Here is a 14,241-nt window from a genome sequence, read left to right as displayed (position 1 = left end):
TTCCCTCTCACTGAACCTTGCATTCTCCAACATTTCTGGTATCTGATATGAGTCCTCTTTTGTGAAGACAGAACCAAAGTATGGATTCAGTTCTCAGCCATTTCTTTGTCCCTTATTAGACATTCCCCCGTTTCTGTCTATAGGGGCCCTACATTTGTCTTCACCAATCTCTTTCTCTTCACGTATCTATAGGAACTCTTGCGTCAGTCTTTATGTTCTCTGCAAGATTACTTTCTTACTGCATTTTCCCCTTCATCAATCCCGTGGTCCTTCTTTGCTGGAATCTAAACAGCTCCCAATCCTCAGGCCTATTATTTTTCTTGCCAAACTGTACTCTTTTTCCTTAGATCAGATGTTATCTCTAATTTCCTTTGCAAACCATGGATTGGCTCTCTTACCCATTTTGCTTTTATGCCAGACAGGAATAAATAGTTGCTGCAGTTCCCCCATGTGTTCCTTCAATGTATGCCATTGCCTATCTACTGTCACCCCTTTAAGTAGCTCTCCCCAATCTATCAAGGCCAACTCACGCCTCATATCCTCATAGATTCCTTTATTAAGATTCAGCATCCTACTCTCTGAATCAACTACTTCACTCTCCATCTTGATAAAAAATTCTATCATGTTACGGTCACTCATCCCTCAGAGATCACACACAGTTAGATTGACAATGACTCCCTTCTCATTACACAGTACCCAATCTAAGACTGCTGGCCCTCTAGTTGGTTCCGCCACACATTGGAAAACCATCCCATATACACTCCAGGAATTCCTCCTCTACGGCATTGTGGCTAATTTGATTTGCCCAATCTATGTACAGATTAAAATCACCCCTGATCATGGATATTATCTTATCACATGCATCTTTAATTCTGTGTTTAATGCCATTCCCAACATCACCACTGCAGTTTGGGGGTCTATATATGACACCCTGATATTTCTCAACTCTACCCTTACAGACTCCACGTTGTCAGAGCTAATATCCTCTCCCACTATTGTGTTAATTTCCTCTTTAACCAGCAGTGCCACTCCACCACCTTTTCCTTTATGCCTGTCCTTCCTAAATACTGAATGCCCTGGGATATACAGTTCCCATCCCTAGTCGTCCTGCAGCCATGTCTCCATAATCCCAATTAAATCGGACCTGTTTATATCTATTTGCATGATTAATTCATCCACTTCATTGCAAATGCTCAGCACATTAAGGCATAAAGCCTTTTAAGCTTGTCTTTTTAACACTGTTTGCCTTGCTCTCAATATATTTCTTTATAGCCCTATTTGAACTTTGTCCTTGATTTCTCTGCCTATCACTTTTCTTACTCCCTTTTCTACCTTTTTTATCCTTGCTCCCTCCTTCTCTGACTCCTTACATAGGTTCCCATCCCCGGCACATTAACTTAAACCTTCCCCAACTGCTCTAGCAAACAGTCCCCCTCGGATATTAGTCCCAGTCCGGCCCAGGTGTAACCCGTCCAATATGTATAGGTCCCACGTCCCGCAGAACCGGTCCCAATGGTCCCATGTTCCTGAGTGAAGTGAACTAAGCTCTTTAGTTACTGAAAGGTATGGCACCATTACTTAACAGTGGCCTCTCCCTCAATGGTTCACATGAGGTGATCAATGATCAACATTTAATTTTTGTGACAGGGTCGATAGCAACAAACACAATTGCAATCTCATACATCAAAGTACAAAAGGTGTACAAGTTTGGAATGTATGAAGATAGCCAGAAATAAAAGGCGGAGGGGAATGAATGTGTAAAATTAATTCATAAATTAATTGGACTATCAAAGGGCTATCAAAATCAACTGGAACTGTCAAAACTCACTGGAACTAACAAATTGTGGGCACAGTGGTTAGCACAGCTGTCTCACAGCGCCAGGGATCCGGGTTCGATTCCTGCCTTGGGTCACTGTCTGAGTGGAGTCTGCACATTCTCCCTGTGTCTGTGTGGGTTCCCTCCAGGCGCTTCGGTTTCCTTCCACAGTCTGAAAGACGTGCTGGTTAGGTGCATTGACCGTGCTAAATTCTCCCTCAGTGTACCTGAACAGACACCAGAGTGTGGCAACTGGGGGATTTTCACAGTAACTCCATTGCTGTGTTAATGTAAGCCTACTTGTGAGACTAATAAATAAACTTTAAAAATAAAGCCGTCAATGAATTTAACTCTGCTGGGTTTTAACTTTTAAAAAACAATTGAAAAAAATCAGTGTTTGATATTTCACTCTGTCTGTTAACTTCAGTCTGAGGGTCACCATTATAGGATTTGTGATTTTATAAGCTAACATTATCACAGTAAGGTGCCTGTTAAGTGAGCAATCTGAAGTGGCTCCAAGAATAGAAACGCTTGTTTCATATGAGATTAATTGAAGGAATTCTAGGTACTGAATGTTTCTGTTTATCAGCAAGAGTGTTTTTTATTTAAAATAGTGATTCATCAACAGACATATTATTTTGTATCAGCATGGTTCCTGAAGTTTGTCCATGATGGATACTAGATACGTCAGCATGGAGGGGGTAAGGACAAAGGATGGCAGGTGGGGGCATGGGTTGGCATGAGTTTGTATGAGATGGCATAGAGGATATAAAGGGCCATGGGGATGTAGAGGGTATTGGGTGCAAAGGGGGCATGGAATTGGGTAGAGGGTCATGTGTTGACATAGAATGCATGAGAGACCATGGGGGCTGTGTCGAGGGGGATGGGTTGAAAGAGAGGCTATGAAGGGACATGGTATTAGGTAGAGGGACATGAGTTGGTAGAGGGTATAAGAATGGTGATGGGTTGGCATGGATAGGGTATGGGAGTGGGAGGTGGGTAAGAGGTGATGGGCGGAGATCTGTTTCTCTGTTCTAAACCTCTTTTTATTGAATTTAACAGAAGCTGATCTTCCATCCTGCCTGGCTTCTGCCCTGCCCATGAAACAATTTATAAAAGTTGTTCCATTTACTGTCGGTTTATTTTGTGTAGCTGTCCTGATGAGTGGAAGACTAAAAGCTTCAATGATATGTCCCTTTTTCAGCAATATGAAAGTGCGATCTATACACAGTATTTATGGTGATGGTTTTCAAAGAATCAAACCACCAGATCAATTTCTCATCCACCACAAAACCCTTAATGCATAAACAAGTGGTTCCAGCAGTGTGGAGCTGGAGATAGAATTTATTGATGTATGGAACAGGTTCAGGAAAAGGGATATCAGAGTGTAGCAGCTCACTCAGCCACAGCAAGTTACACAACAACACACAGGAAACCTCTTTCTACAGCTGAAGATTATTGAATGAGAGGCAGAACATAGAGGCTGTCAAAAGGTTCTGTCAACTTGGAATATTCCGGATTTCACCAGAAAACGTTAAAATTTACAGTTAAAGTTTCAAGTTTATTTATTAATGTCACAAGTGGCTTACATTAACACTGCAATGAAGTTGCTGTGAAATTCCCCTAGCTGCCACACTCGGACACCTGTTCGGGTCAATGCACCTAATCAGCACGTCTTTCAGACTGTGGGAGGAAACCAGAACATCCGGAGCAAACCCACGCAGACACGGGGAGAACGTGCAAAGTCCACACTGACAGTGACCTAAGCTAGGAATCAAACCCGGGTCCCTGACGCTGTGAGGCAGCAGTGCCAGACACTCTGCCACTCTGCTGCCCCAATATTAACACAAAATATTTCAGATATCCGCAGCTAATGTTAACATGGAATATTCTGGATATCCACAGCTAATGTTAACACAGACTATTCCAGATATCACCAGATAATGTATACATGGAATATTCCAAATATCGCCAGATAATGTTAATATGGAGGAAACCGGAGCATCCAGATGAAACTTACAGACACAGGGGAGATTGTGCAAACTCCATACAGACAGTGACCCAAACCGAGAATTGAACCCAGGTCCCTGGTGCTATGAGGCAGCAGTGCTAACCACTGTGCCACCAAAACTCCTGAAGTTTGATGAGCTCTCTTGCTCTTCCTATGAACCACAGAATCTCTGCAGTGCAGAAGGAGGCCATTTGGCCCATCGAGTCTGCACCAACTCTCTGGTAGAGTATCTTACCCACAGCTTCTTCCCATCCCTATCCTTATAAACCTACACATTTACTCCACCAGTCCCCCTAACCTATATACTGCGATGGCCAAGCCACCCAACCTGCACATCTTTGAACTGTGGGAGGAAACCAGAGCACCCGGAGGAAACCCATGCAAACATGGGGAGAATGTGCAAACTCCACACAGACAGTGACTTGAGGTTGGAATTGAACCCAGGACCCTGGCACTATCAGGCAGCAGTGCTAACCACTGTGACACTTGCCAGCTTTTTGGCTTGAATATAAATGGAGGCGTGACTTTCAGATTCTTTTGACGTACAGCCATCAAAAACATTGGGCCAGGAAGTCCGTTTGAGTGATTGTAATCCTGTGGACCACCAGCTTAATAATGCACGTGAAAGGGAAATATTGAAAGGAGGGGCAGAAGATTCAACTTCAATTCAGAAGCACAAGGGCAGTATTATTTCATATTCAAACTCCTCCCTGTAACCTAATGGAGGAGATGTTGGGGTCGGGGGGGGGGGTGCAACTGGACTAGTAATCCAGAGGCCCAAACTAATGCTTTGAGAACATGGGTTCAAATCCCACCATGGCAGATAGTGGATTTTAAATTCAACTAATAAATAAGGAATTATAAAGCTTGTTTCAGTAATGCTGACCATGACTCAACTGGTTCACTAATGTCCTTTAGGGAAGGAAATTTGCCATCCTTACCCGGTCTGGCCTACATGTGACTCCAGAGCTTCAGCAATGTGGCTGAATCCTAACTGCTCCCTAAAATGGCCCATCAAGCACTCAGTTCAAGGGCACTGTAAGGATGGGTGACAAAAGCTGGCCTTGTCAGTGACACCCACACCCCATGGAAGAATACAATTTTTAAAAAAAGGATCAAATTGTGGTTGCGCTACTGTTGCTTTATTGCTTTGGTTGTGTTACTGTAGGTTGCATTACTGTGGTTCCTGTAGGATGCATTCCCATATCGTCCGTTACTGTAGGCTGCGTTACTGTAGGTTGTGTTACTGTAGGTTGTGTTGCTGTGACAGGGTCATCGTGGTTGCATTACCATAGGATGTGTTACTGTAGGTTGTATTACTGTGGTTGCATAACTGTAGGTTGCGTTACCGTGGTTACAATACTGTGGATGCCTTACTGTAGGCTGTGTTACTGTAGGTTGCATAACTATGGTTGTGTTCCTGTGGTTGCATCACTGTAGGATGTGTTACTGTAGGCTGCATCACTATAGGTTGTGTTATCGTGATTACTGTAGGCTGCACTACTGTGGTTGCATTACTGTGATGTGTTACTGTGGGTACATTACTGTAGGTTGTGTTACTGTAGATTGCATCACTGTGATTGCGTTACTGTGGTTGTATCACTGTGGTTGGGTTACTGTGGTTGCATTACTATAGGATGTGTTACTATGTTTGTGTTGCTGTAGGTTACATTACTGTGATTGCATTACCGTGATTGCGTTACTGTAGGTTGCGTTACTGTAAGTTGCGTTACCGTAGGTTGCGTTACCATGGTCAATAGTCCAACTGCCTTGTGCCATGAGGAGAGGCTTCACTCTGTTTGAGAAAAATTACTGAAAGGACAGAGTCACAATCCAGGGTTGGGGTCTGGAAGGACCCCCTTCCTAACCCAGCGGTGTGAGGACCAAATCAAACATCTCCATTGCCTCTTGACTAAGATCAGGTAACTCAGCATTGACCTGAGATCAAATCCAGGGCCTCCATGGTCAAAACAGCTGAACTATTGGATAAGATGAGGAATCGAGAGCTTCACATCTGCCACTTGAAAGGAAGAAGTGTAAATGATTTTCTCTCCATCTGGCCACCCCAGGGCAGGTCGATTCCCTGTCCCCAGACCACATCCATCCTGTTTCATTATTGGAGCCTAGCAGATCTACAAGAGTAGCGACAGGTGACTCTCCCTTTCATTAAGAAGCATCCAGTCTCCAATCAACACTCATGACACATCAGAAGTGGCCACCCCTCCCTGTGGCATCTGACAGGCATCAACCCACATCCTGCCATTCCTGGGGCAGGTGATATTAACCAAGCAGTGCTTGATAAGATATTGTTCAGGAAGCTGTGTGCTTTAACCATATCTTACTGCGTCATGTCACATTTAAACATCCACTCCCTCCACTATTGATGCACAGTGTGCACCATCTACAAGGTACACTGCAGCAATTCACTGAGGCTCTTTCGACAGCACCTTACAAACTGCAACCACTATGCACCAGAAGGGCAAGGAAGTGCATGAATAGCACCACCTGGAAGTTCCCTCCAAGCTACACACTGTCCTGAACTGGAGATGCATTGGCCTTCACTGTCGTTGGGTCAAAATCCTAGAACTCCCTTCTGAACAGCACAGTATCTGTACCACATGGACAGCAGTGGTTCAAGAAGGCAGCTCACCACCACCTTCTCAAGGGTAATTAGGGATGGGCAAACAAATGCTGCTCTGGTGAATGGCCCTCACATCCCATGAACGTATAAATCTTCCACCTCCCCCCAGCATATCAGTGCCCCAGTGTTCATCCTGAGTATCTCACACGTTCGGAGGTTGGTTCTTTTGTTCCTTACTGAATTCTACACTGGTAGTGAAACAATGCAAAGCTCTTCTCAACAATTAACAAAATATTATAATTGAACTCTTACCATTTTAATTAGTCAAAAACATGGAATGTTCCTGCGTACCCAAACAGGAAAGGTCGGACTCACTGTCATGAAGTTGCATATGTCAGGTTAAAAAATGTGGTTTTTGACAAATGTAAATATTGAAAAGAAATGCTGAAACCAAAAGAAAAACATCATAAAACACTGTCTCTTTAAAAGCTGATTGTGTTAGTGTCTGAAACAAAAACTGCTTTGGGTTAAATGCTGGACTGTTTAAATAGCAAAGCAGCTCTTTGCGATATTGTATCAAAGCCTACAAGTCAGTATTCCAACATAGCAAAACAGGCTTTTGAATTGGACCAATGAGTTTAAAGCAAGTATGCAGAGGCACCGGACCAATGGAATTCAAATATGAGTGTTGTTGAGAGCCTCAAGTCACTCAGATTGCAGGGATACTGTGAGGTAATTCCAGGAATGTGAACCTGGACAAGGGGGAATAAAGGTTAGAGTAAACTTGTCACCTCTTTGGTAGGAAGGAGGGGAGGTGAGGCTGTCATATACAATCCTGCAATAATATATCTTCAGAAAATCACCATCAAAAGAGAAAGAGATATCAACTCCAGAAGGAAGCATCAGAAGAAAGTTCATACTTCCGACGGACACCTGGTATTATATTTGAGAGTGACTATATTCTATAAGGATTTATTTTATTATTCCTGAATGAGTATTGTAATATTTGAACGGCATTCTACTGGGATTTTATTCGGTTTGTTAATTGTTTAATAAGATTGTCACCAGTTTTGAAATAAAGACCTGATAATTGTTCATGTTAGAGAGTGTCAGATCCTACTTTAATTTACCAGCACTTTGTGTAAGATTACAAGGTGAGGATCCCTTTGGGGGTTCCAAAATCACGCAGAAGGAAAAATCACCTCCGCGTACTAACACTCACGGATAAACAAGCAAACATCATCCATTTGTAACACTCTGCATCCCGGTACCTCACCAGGCAGCACCGACTGGCTTGTGTTAGCCGCTCCATCAGATACATACCAAACTCAGAGTTAGTGCCTGGGAAGATTATTCGGAAAACGTAGTCAGTCGCCTCTTCGTCCTCCTTGTCCGAGCTGGATTCCGCAGATCCCGGCGGGCTTCGTTTTCGCAGCTTGGGGAAAACCTTACCCTAGGGGCAGATGAACAATTTCAGTCTCAATTTCATCAACGGCCCGCGAGGGCCAGGAAGTGTATGGGGAAATGGGCCGGTAGATAGAAGGTGACGGGATATATAAAGGATTACATTGGACTTACAGCACGGAAACAGGCCATTCGGCCCAGATCCTCCGTGCTGGTATTAATGCTCCACTTCCATCTCCTTCTATTCTTCTTTCCCTTATGGACCTGGAGTAGATACCTTTCAAAAGAAACTATCTGACTCAACCTGTAACAAGAGGGGGGCTGGTGACTGTGGCGGAGAGATAATGTCACTGGGCTAATAACCCAGCGATCCAGCCAAGCGCTGTGAGGACCCGGGTTCAAATCCCTTTCAAGGTGAAGGGAATGAAGCCACATCCGGTGTCAGATATCCCAGTGTCTGGATCAAGCACCTCCACTCACTTTCAGTAGATTTAGCTGCAAATTAAGGGCCATTTCTGCAATGCCTCCACCCTGAGATTCAGTAGCTCATCCCTGACAAATCCAGTACGATTTTACCATTTCCCTGAGCAGCCAATTCTCACAACACAATTGTGGATTTTCTGCCCATTGGTTCTGCTCAGACTATGACGCAGTCCCCCAGGGGAGCAGATTGTGTGAATTATTTCCGTCCCACTTTCTCATGACAGAAATGAGATTGCCAATCAACAATGGCTGTTTCTAAAAGCCTGCTACTATTATAGAGCACAACATGGGAGCACCATTAGACTGGTGTCAGCCTGACATTACAATCAGCAGTGGCGGTAGCACAGTAGAATTATCAATGGAGTTTTTTATTATTCATTTGTGGGACACGGGTGTCGCTGGCTGGCCAGCATTTATTGCCCATCCCTAGTTGCCCGAGGGCAGTTGAGAGTCACATTGTTGTGGCTCTGGAGTCACATGTAGGCCAGACCAGGTAAGAACAGTAGATTTCCTTCCTTAAAGGACATAGAATCATAGAATCCTACAGTGCAGAAGGAGGCCACTCGGCCCAAGAAGTCTGCACCTATGACAATACCACCCAGACCCTATTCCCATAACCCCACATATTTACCCTGCTTATCCCCCTGACACTAGGGTCAATTTAGCATGGTCAATCAACCTAACCCGCACATCTTTGGATTTCCTTCCCTAAAAGACACGAGTCAATTAGATGGGTTTTTCCAACAACTGACAAGGGTTTCATGGTGTTCCATAGATTCTGAATTCCAGATTTCAAATTCCATATCTGCCGTGGCGAGATTCGTACCTGAGTCCCCCAGAACATTAGCTGAGTTTCTGGACAAATAGCCTCATGAATATAGCCTCGCCCAGACACCCTTCTGAGGACCTGGGTTCGAATTCCAACACAGCAGATGGTGAAATTTAATTCAATAAAATTCTGGAATTAAGAATCCACTGATGACCATGAAACCATTGCCGATTGTCAGAAAACCCATCTGGTTCACTAATGTCCTTTAGGGAAGGAAATCTGCTGTCCTTACCCGGTCTGGCCTACATGTGACTCCAGACCCGCAGCAATGTGGTTGACTCTTAAATGCCCTCTGAAATGAAGGGCAGTCAGGGATGGGCAATGCTTGCTGACCCGCCAGTGATGTCCAGATCTCGTAAAAATGGATTTAAAAAAGGCACTGATTGAAAACTAAAGACTGGAATTCTGCAGGGCACAGCGGGGAGTGAGTGGGTCAGATGTGGTTTACATAACTCTGAGAGCATTCTGAAGAATGGATCAAGTTGCCCTTTAAGGGTATGGTGGTGACCTTATTCATGAGGCATGTTTCTGTACCTTCCCTCGCTGTGACCACAAAGGAGGATCCAGCTGTCCGCGGGGCAGGAGGCCGTTCTCCAGGCATGACAGGAAAGCCAGCAGGTGTCCCCCTTTTGGAAAGCGGAGCGGGGGCCTCTGGATTCCATCCTGACTCACCAGGACCACTGTTCCACCACTGTCAACTGTCAGCACACAGGAAAATGAGAACACATCCATTAACGGGAGAACAGGAGCTGGACAGCTGCTTAGATAAAGAGGGGGAGATAGAACAGGAAATGCCCAGGGATTATACCCGCGGACTGTGCGGCTCAGTGACAGAAAGGTGTGCAATTTTAGTTCCAATACCAAGAAACAACCCCACAGAAAACCTTAATAAACAAAAAAAACTCACAACTATTGAAAAATCTGTTCACTTGATTTTCCCATCCTGCCCGCCATGGGAATGGTAGCAGGTGGGACACGGACCATGCAAAGGTCCACTGACCTGAGGAGGGCTTTTCCAGCCTCAGGACGAATCCAGCTGGAAAATCGTGCCCTGCCTCTTTCTTCTGGCTACTTTCTTTATAAGGCCAAGATTCCATTTTTTCCTCCAATGAACTCCTCTTGCTCTCTCTTCAGTCTAGCCATTTCCTTTCGGATAAACCTCCCGGTGAAGATAGCTGGCAAGGACATTGTTGGTAGATCTCTGGGTTGGCACTCTCTCCTAAGGTATTCCTGGTGTGGAGATTAACGTGGGGCAGCGAGGGAGAGCAGTAACCCATGCCATGCCATTCTGCATGTTGCAATCCAACAAACTGGTGAGTGGTGATGTAGACGGTGAGGTAGCCACAGTCCCAGATGACCATAGCCTGATGCTCCTTGAAGGGGGAGAGCTGACTGGTGGTGATTTAACCTGTGGACCACCCTCAGCTGAGGGGCAAGTTTGAGAAGGTGGGCCTTTGGCGAATAACGTACTGGCTGAAAGGTTGGTGAAAGCAGATTCCATATTAACACTCAAAAAGAGAACTGGATAAATAATCTAAGGGGGAAAAAAGTCTGTCAAGGAATTGGGTGGTTTGCTAGGCACAGGCATGATGGGCTGAGTGGCCTTTTTCTCTGCAGCTTGATTGTACAGTTCTACAGCAGGAAGATTTGATTAGAAATGGCACCTGGGTGTCTTTGGGTCAGCATGGAGACGATGGGCTGAATGGTCCAGTTATCTGCTGTATCAGATCTACGGTGGTAGCTTCAAGTTCAAGAGGTTGGGCAGCCATCCAGCAAAACTGTGACTGTTTCTTTTCCCGATTGGCAGGCAGTGACTATTGGGGTTCTATAGCGGTCTGTGCTAGGACCCAAACTGTTCACATTATATATTAATGATCTGGGCATGGGAATTGAATGTATTATTTCCAGATTTGCAGATGACACAAAGTTGGGTGGGAGGATGAGCTGTGAGGGGGATGCAAAGATGCTTCAGTGTGATTTGGACAGGCTGAGTGTGTGGGCATATACATGGCAGATGCAGTATAATGTGGATAAATGTGAGGTTTTCCACTTTGGTAGCAATAATAGGAAGGCAGATTATGATTGAATGGGTGTAAATTGAGAGAGGTGGAACTCAGCGAGACCTTGGAGTCCTTGTGGCTGAAAATAAGCACACACAGGCAGTAAAGATGGCAAATGGTATGTTGGCCTAAGTGAGAGGATTTGAGTATAGGAAAAGGGATGTTTTATTGCAATTGTATAGGCCATTGGTGAGGCCACATCTGGAGTACTGTGTGCAGTTTTGGTGTCCTTATCTAAGGAAGGGTGTCTTTAGAGGGAGTACAGCAAAGGTTTACCAGGCTGATTCCTGGGATGGCAGGTCCATCATATCAGGACAGGCTAAATCGATTAGGATTTTATATTCATTGGAGTTTACAGACTGAGAGAGGATCTCATAGAAACCTATAAAACTCTAACAGGGTTAGATAGGGTAGATTCTGAAAGAATGTTCCCAATGGTGGGGGAGTCCAGAAGTAGAGGTCATTATTTGAGGATAAGGGATAAACCTTTTAGAACTGAAGTGAGGAGAAATTTCTTCGCCCAGAGACTAGTGAATGTGTGGAATTCACTACCACAGGAAATAGTTGAGGCCAAAATGTTGTTGATTTCATGAAGAAATTAGATATAGCTCTTGGGGCTAAAGGGATCAAGGGATGGAAGGGAAGGGGGGATCAGGATATTGAATTCGATTATCCGCCATGACCAAAGTGAATGGCAGAGTAGGCTTGAAGGGCCGAATGGCCTACTCTGCATCTAGTTCCTATGTTTCTATGTACGGTCATACTGAGTGCAACAGTTGTGTTACCGGCCTAGTAACACAACAAACGCGAGTTCGAGTCCCACGAGGGCAGTTAAAGAATTTGAGTTCAGTTTGCAACAATCCGGAAACAAATGAAATAAAGTTGTTGGAGGTAAAAGTGACCTCGGCAGGGTGTCAGAGTGTTAACGTCCTTCAGGTAGTGAAATCTTGGGCCTTTTTGTGAATCTGGTTCTGTAGGAATGGGGCTGACTCTTCATGGCTCTGCGATGGGGCCTAACAAATCACAGGGTGACTGAGACAGGCAGTGAGTGCCAGCCCCATCACTCAAAAGTGGATTCGCAGAAACACCCTCAGGGTGTAGACCAGGGAGAGGGAGGAGTGTGCAAAGGCGGTGCTCATCCCACAAAGTGTTAAGGTAGCTGTCATCCTACAGAAATACAACCTTAGAATACAAAATGCAGACAGGAAATTCTTTCCTTCTTACTCTGTTGATGGCAGTGCAGGTAAACGATCTCCTCCAAACGGATGGTCATGGCATAGTCCCAATATATACTGGAAAACAAGATCAAATCACATCCAATTACACACTGACATTTCACAGTGCATCGCTGGTTCCCTGCGGCTGGGACAGATAACATTCCCCATGTCCACAGACAGTCACAGACACTCAATGCACAGATATGCAGCTGGTTGATAAAGGTGTGCTGGAATCAGGCACAGAACTCCCATTCACCAGGCCCCTTCCAATGACCTAACACTGGGGCATCACAGTGGCACAGTGGTCAGCACTGCTGCCACACAGCGCCAGGGACCCTGGTTCAACTCCTGGCTTGAGTCACTGTCTGTGCGGAGTCTGCACGTTCTCCCTGTGTCTGTGTGGGTTTCCTTTGGGCGCTCCAGTAAAGTAAAATAAGGTCTATTTATTTGTCACAAGTAAGGCTCACATTAACACTGCAACAAAGTTACTGTGAAATTCCCCTAGTTGCGACACTCTGGCACCTGTTTGGGTCAATGTACCTAACCAGCACATCTTTCAAACTGTGGGAGGAAACCCACACAGACATGGGGAGAACATACAAATTCCACAGTGACCCAAGCCAGGAATTGAACCTGGGTCCCTGGCGCTGTGAAGCAGCAGTGCTAACCACTGTGCTGCCCCAGAGTTTCCTCCCACAGTTCAAAAGACGTGCTGGTAAGGCGCATTGGCCATACTAAATTCTCCCTCAGTGTACCCGAACAGGTGCCGGAGTGTAGCGACTAGAGGGACTTTCACAATAACTTCATTGCAGTGTTAATGTAAACCTATTTGTGACAATAATAAACAAACTTTAAAGCTTTCGTTTCATGACCTGTCCTTCCTCCATTTTCCATTGGCTTTCCTCTGCTGACATCTGGGGAAACTGAACTGAGATCCCTGGGAAAGCAAACTCACTGGGTTGAATTTTCCCGTTCCGTCCGCCACGGGAATTGTATAGGACGAGGGGCAGATCATGGAAAGGTCCGTTGACCGTGGGTGGGCTTTTCCGTTTTCGGGGCGAGGGTGATAAAAAATCGTGCCCAGTGAATGAGTTCCCCGTTGTTTACGCGCTGAGAACTGGTTGGCTCAGTTGGGTAGACAACCAGTGTCTGGGTCAGATCAACGTCAACAGCAACACGTTCACATCCGCTTCAGCTGGGGGTAGAATTTGGGCCCAACTGCTCACCCGATCCACAACAAAATACCGCAATCCCTTGCCATGGACAGGCCGATAATCACAAAGGACCCGCCTTCAGATGGAGAACTGAGGAAGCGTTTTACCTGCCTGATATTCCATCCTGAAAGGCTGCCTCTCCTATTATTAGGCGTGAGTGACAAACACCAGGAGAATTGCCAGTGAGAGTCATGTCTGGATAAGTTGCTCTCTGTTGTTACATTGGGCATGGCTGATCTCAAGGATGAGCTCAAAGTCCTTCTGTGCTCCAGGCAGTTTACAGAGTCTGGTTAATGAGGCATGTGACCTTGTTCCTGTTATCACTGGCTGGCTACACCGTGTTGTGCATCTGCCTCAGGTAATGATCGGGGGAGTAGGGCACTGTGCAGAAATGTATTTATTCATCATAAATAGGCTTACATTAACACTTCAATGAAGTTACTGTGAAAATCCCCCCAGTCGTCACACTCTGGTGCCTGTTCGGGTACACCGAGGGAGAATTTAGCACGACCAATGGACCTAACCAGCACATCTTTCATACTGTGGGAGGAAACCGGAGTACCCGGAGAAAACTCACACAGACACAGGGAGAACGTGCAGACTCTGCACAGACAGTGACCCAAGGC

The 14,241-nt window shown here is 45.3% G+C and overlaps 1 protein-coding gene across 1 annotated transcript in view; it reads right to left on the bottom strand.

The window, feature by feature from the left end:
• sgsm1a (small G protein signaling modulator 1a) overlaps window positions 1-14,241 on the bottom strand; it is a 137,590-nt gene that overhangs the window by 44,512 nt on the left and 78,837 nt on the right. Inside the window, exons 10-12 of the mRNA XM_080208089.1 lie at window positions 12,409-12,476; window positions 9,659-9,822; window positions 7,732-7,861 (exon numbers count right to left, since the gene is read on the bottom strand). Of these exons, the coding sequence (XP_080064215.1) occupies window positions 7,732-7,861; window positions 9,659-9,822; window positions 12,409-12,476 (362 nt within the window). The remainder of the gene's footprint in view (window positions 1-7,731; window positions 7,862-9,658; window positions 9,823-12,408; window positions 12,477-14,241) is intronic.

Source organism: Carcharhinus amblyrhynchos, chromosome 20 (genome assembly GCF_965287045.1).
Source record: "Carcharhinus amblyrhynchos chromosome 20, sCarAmb.v2.hapA, whole genome shotgun sequence".
Classification (NCBI taxonomy): domain Eukaryota; kingdom Metazoa; phylum Chordata; class Chondrichthyes; order Carcharhiniformes; family Carcharhinidae; genus Carcharhinus; species Carcharhinus amblyrhynchos.
The sequence above is the reverse complement of the archived record's forward strand: the minus strand, read 5'-3'. Positions and strand labels throughout refer to the sequence as shown.